Here is a 16,897-nt window from a genome sequence, read left to right as displayed (position 1 = left end):
GGCGGGCGGCAGCTCGGGCGACCGCGGAGGCGGCTGGCAGGGCGCGTGCGCACTGCAGGGGCGCCAGATTTGGCGGGAGGGGGAGTGTCCAAAGCTCTTTGTTTGATGGCATCTCTGTTTACAGAGTTTACACTTTAATATCAACCTGTTTCCTCCTCCTCCTCCTCCTCCGTGGACTCCTTCTCCTCCTCCTCCTCTTCTCCCGAGAAACTTCACCCCGGCGGTGCGGAGCGCCTCTGCGCAGCCGGGGAGGGACGCAGGCAGGCGGCGGGCACCGGGAGGCGGCAGCCCGGTGCGGTTCCCGCAGCTCTCGGAGGAGCCCCGCGTCCGCCGCGCCATGGCCCGGAGACCCCGGCACAGGTAACTGGGAGCCCGGGCGGGCGGCCGAGGGCGGGGGCACGCGGGGCGCCAAGCGCCCGAGAGCAGGTGGGAATTTGTCCCCGGACCTTCTGCGGGGCTGTCAGATCCTGCGACGACTTGGAGCCCCTGCCTCAGCAGCAGAAGCCGCTCGGGAAACTGATGAATAGAAAAGCCTGTGCGGGAAACGTGTCAGGACGCTGGGAAGCACACCCTGCGGCTCATTTTGCAAGTTGTGCGGGGATGCATTTCTCTTTAGGGGAAAGCAGCAGCACGTTCCAGCCGGGGGCAGAGCGGTGCTCGCCAGCCCAGGGGAGCCCACCAGGTGCCTGGCTTGACGCCGCGGGTGTCGGCGAGGGAGTCGCAGCATAATTGCTGGGTGCATTGAGATATGTTTGGACTTGGAAGTGCAGAGCATATGGCACATATAGGAAAAATGCCGGATTGTTTAGTAGCTGCAGGTAGTTCATGTAAATTTCATTCATTCTGTGTGGAGGCGAGGAAGAGTGTCAGCTGACAGACGGCTGGAAAGGAGACTTTAGGGGAGGAAAGGGATCTCTACGTTTGCAAATTGTTTTAAGCCCTGGTTTTGAAGGTTTGAATCATTATTCTCTGGGAGGCTTTTATTTCTCCTGCAAACATTGCACGCGCAGCTACACGCGCCCGCGCCGCACATGTCACCGCACTTGGGGAGGCTCGCCGGGATGACGGGTGAAATCCCCTTACATTTTGGCCGGACAGATGGGAAGAGGGAGCGGAGGAGGAGAGAAATAAATAGTCGTCTGAACTGTCAGTTGCTGGCGCTCAACCGGCCTCTGGACTTTCCGAACTGGACACGCCGGAGCTCCCTGCGATCGGCTGGGTGCGGGGGCTAGCTCGCGGTTGCAACTCGTCGCAAAGGGACGGAGGCTGGCAGCACCCAAGGGCGCTGCTGCGCAACCAGGACGCAATCCCCGCAGGCTCTTCCCCTGGGCGAGAGGTCCCGGCTCGACTCGCACACGTGGACGCAGCTGAGGTCGCCGCTCCTCCCTGCGCCCTGCTCTCGCCACCTTAGGTCGCCACGGCCAAGGCGGAGTGACTCGACGGACCCCGGCGAAGGGGCTCTGGGCAAAACGTCCGTGGAGGCAAAGCCAGTCCACGCGCTTTTCCTCGGGTTGTGTGATTTTCTCGTGCATATTTGTTTTTGAACAGGCCGGCGCAGGGAAGTTGCAAAGAGCGTGGGTGTGCGCCCTGCAGCACCCCCGGCTGCGCCGGTCGGGAGCAGCGCCCAGGCACGGCTGAGCGCCAGAGAAAAGGGGGACGACCTGGGGAGCCCCGGGCTCTCTAAGTCTTGCTTGGGGCCTGGCCGCGCGGGGAGGAGGTGCTGCCCATGGCGATATTTCACCTTTCGCCATTGAGACTTAAGAGGCGAGCTGCCGGGGTCACCGTTTTTTGTTTTTTAATCTTTTTTTGAGAGCAGAAACCGGCAGCAGGAAGAGGGAGCTGGAAAGAGGTGCTAGGCGGAGGCGCGGCGGAGGCCCCGAGCCCCCAGGTCTCGGCTGCCCCCGCGGGGCGGGGCCGCGCAGGTTCCAGGCGGCTCCCAGGTAGCCCGGAGGGGAGGTGGCGGGGAGGGGCGCGAGCCTTGAACCTGCCTCAGGGGGAAGAGAAACCCGGCTGCGGGCTCGAAGCCGTTTCTTGCAGGGCAAGCGTGAACTTGGCAGGGATTATTAACCAGGTCAGCGAAATGAGTCTGAACCCCTTTTCTAGAATCACAGTAGCGGCCACAAGACACTTCCTCCCGCTCCCCTCCCTCTTCCCAACCCCCAACTCCTCTTTTCTTTTTCGTTTCTTTGCACGGTTTGTTTCCTTGAGAGAATGAAATATTCATATTTGTACTCTTGTAACCACACCGGGTCTAGCAGGTGGGGAGTCGAGTGCATCAAGCCTGAAATCGCCCTTTGAAAGTCCTCTGACTGTTGGGTCTGAGATCTTGTAAGAGCTGATAAAGGAAAAGTTATTTCAGGTCCTTAGTAGAAATTAATCATGCTACTGAGGCGACCGGGACAACCTAGAGCAAGGAAATCGCATGCAAAGCTCAAAGGCGAGCCCCGTGCCCAGCCTGCTGATAGACTCCTGAGTGTGTGTGCGGCCCTGGCCTCGCCCTGCTGCCCTCGTGGCCTCTTCAGGACCTGCAGATGTCGCACACCACGTTTTCCCCCCATACCTTGGTTTTGCACATCTCTGTCTCTGTGCTTAATTTTTAAGAGGCACAGAAACACATGGAATCATCCTTTATTAGCGCTGGAAAGTACCTTGGAAATAGAATCCAAGCCGTTATGTGGAGGCGAGGAACTAAGGTCCTGAGAGAGGAAGTGATTTGTCCAAGTCAGGCAGTTAGGTGGAGGCAGGAGGACTGATACCTTTGCCTCTAGAACGCTCGTCCTGTTTGATTCCTGTTCTCTCTCACCTGACGTTGGCTGCCCCCTGTGGGCGGCTGTGTTGCTTGTTCCTGGGTTCTTAAAGCTGTTGCCAAGAGAGAAGTGCCCACTTACTAGTTTGGAAAATGTCCTCACTTCCGAAAATGTGATCTCCGGATCCAGCCAAACCTAAAAAGTTAATCTGAGTTGAATCTATGACTCCCTTTTTAGACTCCTCTGGTTTTCTTGGTATCCCTGATATTTCACAAGGGACTTTCATTTGGGGGCTTTCCAAGGAGTTCCCTATGAACTTTTCAAAACATGCTGATTTACAGCTCTGGGTTTATAACTTTTTTTTTTTTTTTTTTGCTTTATCATATTGTTTATATTAAAGGGAAACTTGTAATTATTATTAATCAGAAGTTGTTTAGTGCCTCCTGTTTACAGCGTGAAACAGAACTAGGCTCTCATTTCAAAGGACAGGAACTAAATGAAAGAAATGATTACAGATTATAAATACAGTTTAGTGGGATTTTTTGGAGGGTGGTGATATTTTAGGTTTGGATCACCTGCCGCAATGCAACTCGGACCATCCGATTGTTGGCCAAAATAATAGTTTAATTTGTAAGAACCTCTGATTCAGGATTTTTGGTAAGCACTTTTGCTTGACTTGTAGGGGGTTGGTAATATACACTTGTGAGTTAGTTTAGGAAGACAAAACCTGATATGAATATAAATTTCCTTTTCAAAAATAATAATTTACATTATGATGTTGCTTTTTATCATTTTATTGGTCTTGGTTTGATAGATTTCTCAATAATACAATGGTAAATTTTAATGAAGTTTCTAAGACAGTACAATTTTCCTATCTTAAGTTTTATAAGAAAAATTATAACTAAAACTAAACTGTGTCTGTGAAATTACTCTCATTTATTCAGTATATGATTAATAAACATTAAGTACAGCCTAACCTCATAAATCATCAAAATTTTTGGTTTTGGTCAGCTAGGTAAAAGGAAAATCTCTTTTGAAAATAATAATGGGTTCTTCTTAAACATGGATTTCTTTTGGGGAATCCCTCAGTTTTGAATTAGGCAAATTTTAACATATTTCAAATACCATTGAATCAGAGACAGAAAAAACAGAAGATAAGTAAGATTCTGACTATCAAGTAGCCTATTTATTCACTTAGTTACTCTGGAAACTGAGTATTGTAAACATAGCCACAAGGTGGATCAACCAGGCCCAGAGTTTTGTATAGTTTGACATTAATGTTATTTACAAAACAGTTTGATCACTTCATGGTCTTATCCTTCCTCACGTTTTAAAATCCTTTCCTCTTAGATTCTCCTAATCTTCTAATCTTTAAGGGATGACTATTAATTATGTTATTGGATGTATTAACTTCTTGATTTTTTTTTTCTTTTAATAAAACACCAGCCCCGTTGGAATAACAGAATTGAGTTGTGTATTGTGTTTGGGAAATATTATTTAAAGGATGTGACGTATGCCAAAGATTTTTGAGTGTATGCTTATATAAAGGACATAGTCTCTTGTTCCTTTTCTTGTTCTTAACATTAAGTTTTAAACTTAAACCTTCATTGGTTGGAAGGCTGCCAAATGTGTAACTTGTCTCCAGTCTAACAGTAACAGCAGGTTTAAACATGCAGAGCAATAGGAAACTAAGTGCCAAAGCCTTAGCCGTATCTGTGGATACCAATAACAGCAGAACCAGTTTACAATACTAGAGCAACAGAATGCAAAAAACAATCTCGTTGTGCCAGTTCTCAAAGTTTTATCTCCATAACCTTTGAAAAGATTGTTAAGAAGTTTTCGTGTGAATTTTGTAATCCAATAGTTTAAATCCTCTTGTTTCAGCCCACGTCTGCCCATTCTTATTTCTGCAGCATATACAGTAGTGACGAGGACGATGAAGACTTTGAGATGTGTGACCATGACTATGACGGGCTGCTCCCCAAGTCTGGAAAGCGTCACTTGGGGAAAACTAGGTGGACCAGGGAAGAGGTAACTCATCACTTTATCAAAACATGAAAAGAAATACAGTGTATAATTTATGAAAAACAAAATTTCAGCTAAAGTACAGGTGTACAGAGTCATTAGCAGGCTCTTCACATCTTACCCTAGGCTGCCCGGGCAGCGATCTTACCACTCACCTCTGCCCCTCATGTACGCTGTACCATCCATTTCCAAACTATTTGTAGCTCTTTGAATGTCCTCTCCTTCACACTTCATACTTCATCTGTGTTTTGCTCTGCCTGTTGAGTTCTCATTTTTTTGTCCCACCTCATCTTACTACTTCTTCATTACCTGTGAAGACGTCACCTCTTCTGTGAAGCCATCTCTGGCTTCCCTGGACAGGGTTAGATGCCACCTCATGTGGTCCCATGCTATTGACGGCATGTTCTGTGTTTTCATTGCTGTGGCATGTCTGCCTCCCCCAGTAGATTGCAGGTATTTTGAGGGCAGGGCTAAATGTCTGTTCATTTTTGTGCTTGCTGAACCCAGAATTGCTTGTTGCAGGGCAGGATATTAATAAATGTTCCCTGAGTAAATGAATTGCTATTTCTCAAAACAAAATGAAGGAATAAAACAAAACACTCATAGAATTCATCTTGTTACAGTGTATTCATTTAATATTCTTTATATATAACATTTCACAGAGCCATATCCATGAAGGTATGTTTTAAAAGCATCCAATAATGGGTGAAGATGGAACCTGCTTCCCACGTTGCTTTTTCTGCTAACCTATCAAAAGCTTGATCTTTGTAGGAATGGGCAAATACTTCTGAAGCAAAATCGTTATCGTGTGAGGAAACATTTCTTTTTCTTTAATATTCTCAAAAATTTTTAGAACTAATTTCAGAAGATTTCATGTTAGCATAAACAGTATTAACTCTTCTTCAGTTTCATTGCACTCTGCTTCATTTAAACCAGGGCTCCTGTTGAATCCCTCAGGATTCCCAGGGAGACCCCTAAAAAGATGCATATTTTACCTATTGAGATTGTGCACTTGGTTGATCCTTAGAGATATAGAAATTCTTTTGTTAACACTGGTTTCCTAATTCCTACAACCTGTATTGTGTGTGAATGGTACCTTTGCAGAAACATAAGAAGGAATACATTCAGAAAGACACTTGTGAATTAGGAGGTTATGCCCAGTACGTGAACTGAAAGAACTGATTGCCCATGCATGTTTAGTGTCTTCTGTGTTCTAATACGTTTGGCCTCATTTAAACAGTGCCTATATTGATACAAAAACTAAATAATTTGCTTACATTATACATGCCTTAAATAAGTTTAATAAAGAAAAGTGATCTTACTTTTTTATATGAAAGAGGTTAAACTAACTGGAAATATTATATTTCTCACTCAAGATCTTATCTGTTGCTGTAGTTAAATATCTACTGAATATAACATTGGAATTCATTTTTTTCCCTACAAAGTAAAACTCTTAACAAGTACCATATATTGAACATTTAATGTATGCCATATTTATGTTAAGTTTTTTTAATAATTACCTCATGTTGATATCAGAATTCCCATTTTATAGATGACAATACTAATTAGGTCCAGAAAGGTAGAATTATATACCCAAGTTTATACAACTAATCAATAGATGAGTCAATATGCAAACTCTGGCCTGACTCTAAATAAGTCTATGCTCTAAGCCAGTATATTACATTAATATCAGCTGTATTTGGATACTTTTGAGAGATTATTTTTCTGGATTGAATTATTAGATTGGTTCCGTCATTCACTCTAACTTGAACAGAGTTGTACAGTAAATGATTGATATCCTAGGATTACCTTTAAATATCTTAGGATGAAAAACTAAAGAAGCTGGTGGAACAGAATGGAACAGATGACTGGAAAGTTATTGCCAATTATCTTCCGGTAAGTTAGTAATTTTTTCTTTTTGTAAAAGAAAAGTTGTCCCAAGGATTTAAATAATATTCTGGGACAGATTATTAGGCTATTACATATTTGCTCACTTATAAGAGGTAGGGGGAGAGATACCTAGTCTATAACATATTAACTTATATTTTATATTATAATGCGTATAATTTAGATTTCTAAACAGATTATTAAAGACTTTGACATTTTTTTAAAAATTGCTTCTTGTTTTATCTTTTCATTTATTAGGTTAATATAAATTAGCACTTTGGTGATCTGTTACATGGTAAATGATTAAACTTGATGTTTTCTCCAAGTCAGCTTCTTCCAAATTCCATATCATGGGAGCTGGCCAGTTAGCTCAGTTGGTTAGAGCACATCCTTATAGCACCAGGGTCAAGGGTTTGGATCCCTGTACAGGCCAGCCACCAAAAAATAAATAAATAAATTCCCTTTTTTTTGACCAGTGAGGGGATCGCAACCCTCGGCATGGTGTGGTCTGCACCACGCTCAGCCATTGAGCACACTGGCCATCCCTATATAGGATCGGAACCCGTGGCCTCAGCGCTACCAGCGCCACACTCTCCCGAGTGAGCCACGGGGCCAGCCCCCTGTTTTTGTTAATAACCATACTTTTGGTGCCCAGGTTTCAAATTCTGTAGTCTTAGGCTGGCCAGTTAGCACAACTGGTTATAGTGCAGTATTAATAACACCAGGGTCAAGGGTTCAGATCCCCATAGCTAGCTGCCAAAAAATCATAAGTAAATAAATAAATAAAAACAAAATTCTGCAGTCTTTTTGACTTATCCCACTCCTCCAACCCCTACATCAGGTACTAAGAAACCTGAAATACCACTGTAGTCTGTCTCTTCCTTTTCATTCTCGTGGTTGTGCCATGGGGTCAGCCCCCTGCCCTCTCATCTGGACTATTATACTGGCTTCTCCACTTGCAGCTTTCCACTTTTTCAGCCATCCAAAAAGCCACTGGTAGATGGAGCTTCTTAAAATACAGCTATACATAATCTTCTCAAAACCAACCACAGTGACTTAGAATCTCACAATTTTAGTAAACTACATTGACCTGGCACACAAGGACCCTCCTATATGGCCCCAGCTTACAGTTCTGTTTCCTGCTTCCTCTCTGTAAGCAGGTTTGCTTGAATTCATTTCTGCTTTCCCTCCTCTGTGCTTTTGTTGCTGGTAATCCTGCCTCCTAGAATGTCTGCCTTTATTTCACCAGTTAAAGTTCTGTCCATGCTTCAAAGTTCATATCAAGAGCTTTTCCAAATTCCTCCAAAAGAGAAGCTTCTCTCTTCATCCCAATATCATTTTGCTTTGGTCTCTTCTTGCATATGAATCAAATTTGACCTTTGTTAGAATTACTTATATACTTGTCTTTTCCTTCTTATAAGATTACTGGTTCCTGTAAGGTAGTGCCTATCTTTTATTCATCTTTGTTCCTTCCACAGTATAAATACTTGTGGTCCTGAATTGAAGCACATCTCTTACTTTGAATAGGAAGCAAACTTGGTCATTTAGGGTGGGTTTCCAGAAAAACTGCACAATATGGAATCTCTAACAAGTTTTAAACCACGTAGATATTTCCACATGCAACAGACTGAGGTCAAGGTTAAGTTAAATTGACAGGCACAGGTGCAATATGATGTTCCTCTAGTCCACATGGCAGGACTATTTCCCTCAGGAGGCAGTCCTTCTAATTTTAGATGCAACTTTGATATATTCTTTGTATGTTCTTTAAACTTTAAGTAATGAATGATAGGCGGGCTATTGTAAACATGCCCTAAAATGTTCTTGAATGTTTTCACTGTATATTGTCTAGGTATGATTTATATTCTAACAAAGTCTTCATGTGCTTATCACATCATATCTGTCATATCTTTATGATGATGTGTACGTTGTTTGTCTAGAGTCGAACAGATGTGCAGTGCCAACACCGATGGCAGAAAGTACTAAACCCTGAACTTATCAAGGGTCCTTGGACCAAAGAAGAAGATCAGAGAGTAAGTTCTTTCTTCACTGGTGTGTGCATCATAGTTAAGAACGTTCCCAAAACATCTTTGTTGAATGTTTCCCAACTTGAGGAAGCAGGTAAAGTGTGCAAACAGGAAGTAAAGGACTATTCCCATATTTCCAATGAATGAAAGCAGATTTTTAGAAATTTTCTGAAGATCTTATAACACTGAAGAATGACTACACTGACTCATTACATAACATTAAAACATAGGTTATTTTTGTGTGTTTATCTGAAGGTGATAGAGCTTGTACAGAAATACGGTCCGAAACGTTGGTCTGTTATTGCCAAGCACTTAAAAGGGAGAATTGGAAAACAATGTAGGGAGAGGTGGCATAACCACTTGAATCCAGAAGTTAAGAAAACCTCCTGGACAGAAGAGGAAGACAGAATTATTTACCAGGCACACAAGAGACTGGGGAACAGATGGGCAGAAATCGCAAAGCTACTGCCTGGACGGTAATAATATGCAAAAACTATATTGATTGGGAAGAATGAGGGAGTGGGTATTGAGCATTCTGTTTTAAATGTATGGTGGGTGAATTACATTCCATCAATCATGAGTGTTTCATTAGATAAACCAGATCCATAGCTTTAGAACTGGAAGAGATCTTAAAGTTTATCTGGTTGAGGACTTCCAGGATCCACCCAGTGGTGAGCCCTGGGCCAAGACATTTAATTGTTCTCAGCCGCAATGTCCCCATTTGAAGATGAATAATAACCTGCTTCACAGTGCCATTGTTAGGATCAAGTCAAATGAATGTCAGAGCACTTCGTAAGCCACAGAACTCTAAGCACATTGAAGGAAACTGAAGACAGACAGTTTGTCTCTGGTCTGAGTTCACATGGCTGGTTAGGTGACCAGAAGGAACTCATTTTCCTAATATCTGCATTCATTTCATTATACCACTGGGCTTAATTGTTTTTCGAATAAAAAAATAATGTGTGTCTAGAATTATCATACTGCTCCCAGGTTTTTAAATAATGTTAGTGTAATGCTTTCTTTTTAATGAACAAAGCAAGAAAATTACTTCATTATCAGGGATAACTATGGAAGCTCATTTTTGTCCCACTTTTCCCACTTAAATAGTATATGACAGATTTTGTTTACTTTGAAAAGTAATACTTTTGATTATGTCTTACGTAAAAAGAATGTAATGTACAAAATATTAAAAATAGCTTTATTCTTGAGCTTCATAATACGGGAGAAAGGCTTGTTCCAAGGATGCTTTATGTAGTATTCTCTTGTGTTGCTCCAAAGCATTTCTCCCCTCATAGTTCAGTGTAAGTTTAGAACATTCAAGAGGTTGTTGGACGAGGCCTTTTCTCCCACGTAGTCTTAGAGGATATGCTGTTGGTTCTTCTAAAAGTTAAAGGGGGGATTGAACTTCCTCTTTCTTCAGCATACATTCCCCCACCCCCATCGAAATAGTAAAAGAAAGGCTTAAAACGGTTTTTTGAATTGAGAAACTGTTTTCCTGAGAATGGAAAGACTTCTAGTAAAAATGTTTTGCAGTTTGAAAATACATTGGGGGTTAGCACCTTTCCCTTTTGGATCCCATTTTCCACTCTCAGTTCTGTCTGGTTATAAGAACAATTGGGGTGGTTTTCAAAAGGTGTAGGAGGGGTTTTGTTTGTTTTTTTACTGAAAATGTCTCACTAGTCCCATGACAGATAGAGTGGACAGTGCGGCAGAATCATTATAATTTACCAAACATTACCAAGTCCCCATTGTGGTGTGTAGGCCCTACTGAGCCACACTCAAAGGAATAATTTTTCTAGGACAGCTGGAACTTTAAGTTGTGTTACAGTCTTATACCGCAAACAATCAGAATCAACATGAAGCGTTATTGTATTGAAAATACTCCTTTACCAAGGAAACAAAATGGTTAGAAGATAACAAAATCTATAGAAAACAACATGCATTCCAGATTATGTAAGAGAAATCTACAGATTTTAAATTAGGCAATAGGGAAAGAGTGATCTTAGGAGGTAGAGAAGACCAAAACAATTAAACAGAAAACTATTAGTGGACCCAAAGAAAAGGTCTCTGTTAGAAACAGTTTCCTGTCAATTAATTCTAATCTGACTTGAAATTTTTGTTTGTAAAATTTTTATGTGATATATTTCTGTGCAGAACTGATAATGCTATCAAGAACCACTGGAATTCTACAATGCGACGGAAGGTCGAACAGGAAGGTTATCTGCAGGAGTCTTCTAAAGCCAGCCAACCAACAGCGGCCACAAGTTTCCAGAAGAACAGTCATTTGATGGGTTTTACTCATACTCCACCTTCAGCTCAACTCCCTCCAACTGGCCAGCCCCCAGTAAACAATGACTATTCCTATTACCACATTTCTGAAGCACAAAATGTAAGCCATCCCAGAGAATTTAGCTTAATGAGAGAGATCGGAATAATAATAATACTTTGCAGTTGCATGCTTTTCAGAGAGCTTTCAATCACAATCATGATTAATCATCATCTACACCCTTTGAAGCAGATAGGTGTAGGTATTGTTAATCCCTGATTTATGTATCCAGAAATGAGGATGGTAAGTCATTCATCTAGGGTTACACAGCTCATAGAGAGAGTGCTGAGCAGAATTCAGGTTGTTTGATTCTAACCTGCTGCTTCAAAACTAATTTGAAGTCAGCTTTTGACTGTAAATTTACTTAAAATACTGCTGAAGAAGAATGGGGGAATGGAAATATATTTGTAGTTTATTTTTCTCTTCCAAAAAGAAAAGTGAATGTTATATTACTTTTAAAGAAGAGATAGTTTGGCACTGAAATTCAAGGGAGAATTGTAAGTTCAATTCTGGCAGTGACCTAGCAGAAATGTCTTAATTTGTTTGTTCAACGAGTGTTTGCCTTCTTTTTCTGAGTCAGGACCAGAGCTATGTGACATTAATTCTCTGATGTCTCCTTTTATCCTACTCTGAATCGATGATATTCCTTCTTCATTTCTAAGTGTTTATATTTAGAGAAAGAAATAATTCATAATGGGTGGAAAAGAAGAAAAAAAAAGAAAAAATTAAGACACGTTAATCTTAGAACTAACAATAACAAATGATAAAATTTACCCAAGAATACAGAGTTCATATGAAAATTCTATGCAAAACATATTCATAAATAATTTTTACTCTTCTCTATCTGTTCCATGCGTTTGTCTACAAACTTTCCAGAAAGATCTCAGGTGGACAAATTACTGTAAGAGTTCTGTGCTTTTTATTAAAACTCATTCTAAGAAAAATATATTTGTTTACAAACACCTAATGCCATCAGTTTTTCCATCAAAACATCTTTCATACATTCATGAATGTATTTTAGATTATATTTTCCGTTGTGTTTTTCTCTAATTCAGGGATACTTTCTGTCAGAATAGCTTTAGCTATTTAGCCATTTTTAAAGCCCTGGCTAAATTTCCAGTTAGAGGGTTTTTTTTATTATTATTGTTTAGTGAATTTTATCAGTAAAGTGCTTTTCCCCCTCAGTCCCAGAACAAAACCTTAGGAAGCCAAGTACCCTGAAGCATGTGTAACCGTGAACGAAGCAGCCTTTGTTTTGCCTTTTCATCTAGGTCTCCAGTCATGTTCCGTATCCTGTAGCGTTACATGTAAATATAGTCAATGTCCCTCAACCAGCTGCTGCAGCCATTCAGGTAAGATCGTTTTATAAAGAAACTTGGTAGCTGTTCAAGGCACCGCTTTTGAGAAATGCTTTATTTCTTACATCTGAACACGTATTTTCACCTCTACCAACTGAAATAAAGAGAAAAGGGAATGTGGAGAGGAGTTCTGGCCAGCAGTCTACCAATCTTGGCTTCTAGAGTGCTCTGGAATTTTCTGTTTCTCTAATGTTATAAGATGAAACAGGTCATCAGTCAGTATCTATTCTAGCCTCAGATTTACATCCCTCCCTTAGGACTGAAATAACATTCACAAGGATTGCTGCAGTGGCCCCATTCAATGGCGTTGGTTTCACACTGAGGCTCTTTGGACCGTGTGTGGTACCTCCTGACTACAGGCTACAATCATTGTATTTACAGCTTCCAGTCAGACGTTTTCTTTTCTGCCCTTAACTTGTAATTTCAGAGACACTATAATGATGAAGATCCTGAGAAAGAAAAGCGAATAAAGGAATTAGAGTTGCTCCTAATGTCTACTGAGAATGAGCTAAAAGGACAGCAGGCGCTACCAGTAAGAATGTCATCGTGTGCTTAATGGGGGGGGGGGGTAGCAACTTTACTCCTTGTCTTCTAAATATTACACTAATCAAGGCTTTACATACCCATTAATGATGTTTCAACCCAAAAAACAAAATGCAGTTGGTATCAGAATATATGACACCAAATGTCTGTTGACTAAGCTGGAAGTTGTCTTTTTGTATTGCAATTGAAACACAATAGCCACTTGTGATGGTCATCAGGTTTTTTCCTCCAGAAGGACTGTAATCAATTCAAAGACTAGCAAAGATAAAATGAGTGAAAATCTGCATTTTTTATAATACTATATGTTGCCTATTCATTTGCGTTTTTCCTTGTTCTATTATTTTCTCAACCTATATTTTCATATTTTATCATTTCAAACATAATGCATGTTCAATTTATAAATGTAAAAAAGATGCATATAAAACCTCTTCGTTAACAATAGCCACTCCTGTTTGCATGCATGAAAGTTGTGCTGGCCATTACTGAATTGTCTTTTTTAAGTGACTGGGTAGCAAACTGGCAAAGCAGCTTATACTTTGTAACATATGTAGTTAACCAACAAAGAGAATAAAAGAGAAGTGATACCCAGTAGGTATTCTTAGGGGTAAATTTCTTTTTTGTTAAATAATAAAATGATTATCTGCATATGCTAGTTTGACCGCTTTTTAACTTTAGTTAATGTTTTGTAACTTCTCCTGTTGTGTGGTCATGCTGTAAGGAGACTTCTGTTAATTTGCTCTTCTGCTTTCCTAACCACGTTGATTTGTCATCTGTGCAATCTATAGCATTAGAAAGGGATAGAAGGAACAAGAATATGTCAGATAAAAGCAACTCTCACTCTTGAATCCTCTAGTCTTTTTGTAGATCAGAATGCAAACAGGACAATTCTTAACTCACAGCCAACATTTATGGGCGATTTGCAAATTATATTAAATTGGATTTTTAAGACACCCAGTATGAGAATTGTACTTTGTGACATAGTCCCATCAGTGGAAGTTTTAACAAAATGATAACAATTAAGGTAATCATGTAGGTACAAATTATAGCACTATTAAAAAGCAGGGTCTTGCATTGATAAAAGGAAACATCTTGACAACTGTTTCATAGGGTAAGTTTTGGATGATGCAATTACTTTTATCTTTCCTCCAACAGCATCTGATACCTTGTGCAACATCATTGCTAAGTTCCTTCTCCCTTTCATCTCCCCACTCTTTCTTTATTTCTACACACCCCCTTCCTCAGACACAGAACCACTCATGCAGCTACCCCGGGTGGCACAGCACCACCATTGCCGACCACACCAGACCTCATGGAGACAGTGCACCTGTTTCCTGTTTGGGAGAACACCACTCCACTCCATCTCTACCAGTGGATCCTGGCTCCCTACCTGAAGAAAGCGCCTCACCAGCAAGGTGCATGATCGTCCACCAGGGCACCATTCTGGATAATGTTAAGAACCTCTTAGAATTTGCAGAAACTCTCCAATTTATAGATTCTGTAAGTAGAATTGTTAAAGCAACTTAATGTTTCTGGAAGAGGAATTAGAAAACCCATTTCTTAAATCATTGCCATTTTCTGTAGCAAATATGTTATTAGCATATATTCATGTAAAAGTAAGATTTTAGTCTTAGCATATATGTTTTTTCGAAGATGTTGATTTCGTAGGCTACCTAGATAAAAGGTAGTTTTTCACACTTTGCCTTCAAAAGGCGTATTTGTTAAAATAGTGAAGTTGATGACTTGCAAAGCAGAGCTCAGGTTATGGGAATGATGTCTGAGTTGCTTTTAACTTTTTTTTTTTACTTCAATTACTTCTTTGTGCTTCTCTAGAATTTTGCTTTGCTTTCGGATAGCACATTAAGAATGATGTCTACTTGGAGATTCAAACAATCTTTCAGTGTATTTGAAGTGATAGTTCATTGGTGGTACATGGCTTTCTCTACAAAATTCCGATTATTGATTAACAAACAATCCCTTTGATTCACTGAGATAAATCATCTTTAGTGAAACTAATTTGAGTCCAGTACCTCCTTAGCAGACACTCAGTTCATTTCCTTGGTTTCCCGGTTGGTTAAAAAGCATGTATTACATTCCCGTGGGACAGGGGATGACTAGTGCCATAACATGCCATCTGGAAAAGGCTTTTGCATTACATTGCATGCAAATAATAGAGTGCTGGAAGGTTCCTGCGGCACATGTGTAGGACCAGCCTTGCGGCAGCATGGTGCACCCCTCTAATGCAAAGTAACAGAACGACTGTTCATCCTGAAGCTGTTTCTCAAGAAGTCCAGATGGGCCAGGTGTTTTGTTTGCATTTAGCATCTCTTTCTCAGTGCTGTGTTTCAGGTGATGATGGCACACACTGTCTCAAAGTCCTGTGCCTCCCACATTGTTTCAGGATTCTTCATCACGGTGTGATCTCAGCAGTTTTGAATTCTTTGAAGAAGCAGACCTTTCACGTAGCCAACATCACACAGGCAAAGCCCTCAAGCTTCAGCAAAGAGGGGGCAATGTGAATAGACCTGCAGGAGAGCCTAGCCCGAGGGTGAACAAACGCTTGTTGAGTGAGGGTTCACCTGACCCACCCAAGGCCTCACCTCCTGCGAGGCACAGCACAATTCCACTGGTCATCCTCCGAAAAAAGCGGGGCCAGGCCAGCCCCTTAGCGACAGGAGACTCTAGCTCCATATTTGCTGACGCCAGCAGTTCAACTCCCAAGCGTTCCCCTGTCAAAAGCCTACCCTTCTCTCCCTCGAAGGTAGAGCACAATTTCTGCACAGCTCTTACTAATTTTCAACAGACACTGAGCCTTCATAATCTAGAAACTAATCCTTCAGAGCAAATGACTAATTGCTGTTGCCTCACTGATTTCACTCCATCATTGTTAAGTCATATTGCCTCCCAGAGTTTAGACTGTCTGCAGACTGACTGGTGATTTTGTCGTAATTCTCTCTCTTTTACTTTTTTGGTGATTTGGAAGATAGTTGCATGAGATGTACTTTTATTTCCTTCAACACTCAAGTTTAACATTTCTGTCCCTTACTCTTCTACCATGTGATCCTTCCCTTTTAATATTTTAACATATTTTCTGCCACTTTGTTCATGTATTATTATGTGATTCACTGACCCAGAGGTGGAGCGAACCAAATTATGTTTATATCACATTTGGGTTGCATCTAGGAAATATAAAGCTAGAAAATTTAAAGGTTCCAATCCATCTTTAAGTGGAAATGTTTAGGAAGAGGAACAATGTCTAAGGAAAATAACTTTCTTAAATTTTAACTTCTCAACATTGGCTCTTTTGAGTTTTGCCATAATATTTTACTAGTGCGCTTTTTCCAATGAGTATCTTATTTTATATACTTGAAATTAATAGATAATTTGGCACTTAAAAACATTTTTCCAGGGCCGACCCCGTGGTGCACTCGGGAGAGTGCGGCGCTGGGAGTGCAGCGACGCTCCCACCGCGGGTTCGGATCCTATATAGGACTGGCCGGTGCGCTCACTGGCTGAGCGCGGTGCGGAAGACACCACACCAAGGGTTGCAATCCCCTTACCGGTCACGAAAAAAGACAAAAAAAAAAACAAAAAACATTTTTCTAATTATGTCTGGTGAGTTTAAGAACAGCTTTACATATGAACAAATGATGTCCCCACAAAAACTAATTACCTTTTTTTTGCCTGTATTTTTCAAACTGTTATACAGAATATTAGTTCTATAAAACTTCAATAGATTTTCTAGAAAAAAATCTAAATATATATGTGTATAAGTTTGGGAAACACTAAATCAAAGTTAAAAATTGGTTTCTTTACTGCAGGATCTCTCAGAGTTATTAATATGCTAATGTACATTGTGAATTTCCAGGAGGAGATTATGATATGTTGTCTTTCCCAAACTTATTTTACCTTGAAATTGTTTGAGGAACACCTATCATTTTCCCAAACTTTAGAATTCTGCCAGACACAGATCATTATTCAAGAATTTTC

General features: G+C 40.9%; 1 protein-coding gene across 8 annotated transcripts in view; it reads left to right on the top strand.

Moving 5' to 3' along the window:
* The first annotated feature begins 142 nt into the window (after nucleotides 1-142).
* Nucleotides 143-16,897, top strand: part of MYB (v-myb avian myeloblastosis viral oncogene homolog) — a 34,342-nt gene continuing 17,587 nt past the window's right edge. For 2 of the 8 annotated variants that reach the window (XM_008580283.1, XM_008580261.1), the window contains exons 1-9: nucleotides 143-360; nucleotides 4,661-4,778; nucleotides 6,597-6,668; nucleotides 8,597-8,689; nucleotides 8,939-9,159; nucleotides 10,838-11,072; nucleotides 12,281-12,361; nucleotides 12,795-12,899; nucleotides 14,153-14,407. In XM_008580283.1, the coding sequence (XP_008578505.1) occupies nucleotides 338-360; nucleotides 4,661-4,778; nucleotides 6,597-6,668; nucleotides 8,597-8,689; nucleotides 8,939-9,159; nucleotides 10,838-11,072; nucleotides 12,281-12,361; nucleotides 12,795-12,899; nucleotides 14,153-14,407 (1,203 nt within the window). In that variant the 5' untranslated portion in view covers nucleotides 143-337. Of the gene's footprint in view, nucleotides 361-4,660; nucleotides 4,779-6,596; nucleotides 6,669-8,596; nucleotides 8,690-8,938; nucleotides 9,160-10,837; nucleotides 11,073-12,280; nucleotides 12,362-12,794; nucleotides 12,900-14,152; nucleotides 14,408-15,308; nucleotides 15,669-16,897 lie in introns of all 8 variants that reach the window. The other 6 variants (XM_008580252.1, XM_008580256.1, XM_008580246.1 and 3 more) reach the window with 6 other exon arrangements.

This window comes from Galeopterus variegatus, unplaced genomic scaffold (assembly GCF_000696425.1).
Source record: "Galeopterus variegatus unplaced genomic scaffold, G_variegatus-3.0.2 Scaffold85, whole genome shotgun sequence".
NCBI lineage: Eukaryota > Metazoa > Chordata > Mammalia > Dermoptera > Cynocephalidae > Galeopterus > Galeopterus variegatus.
Note: the sequence above shows the minus strand (reverse complement) of the source record. Positions and strands in the feature narration are given on the sequence as shown.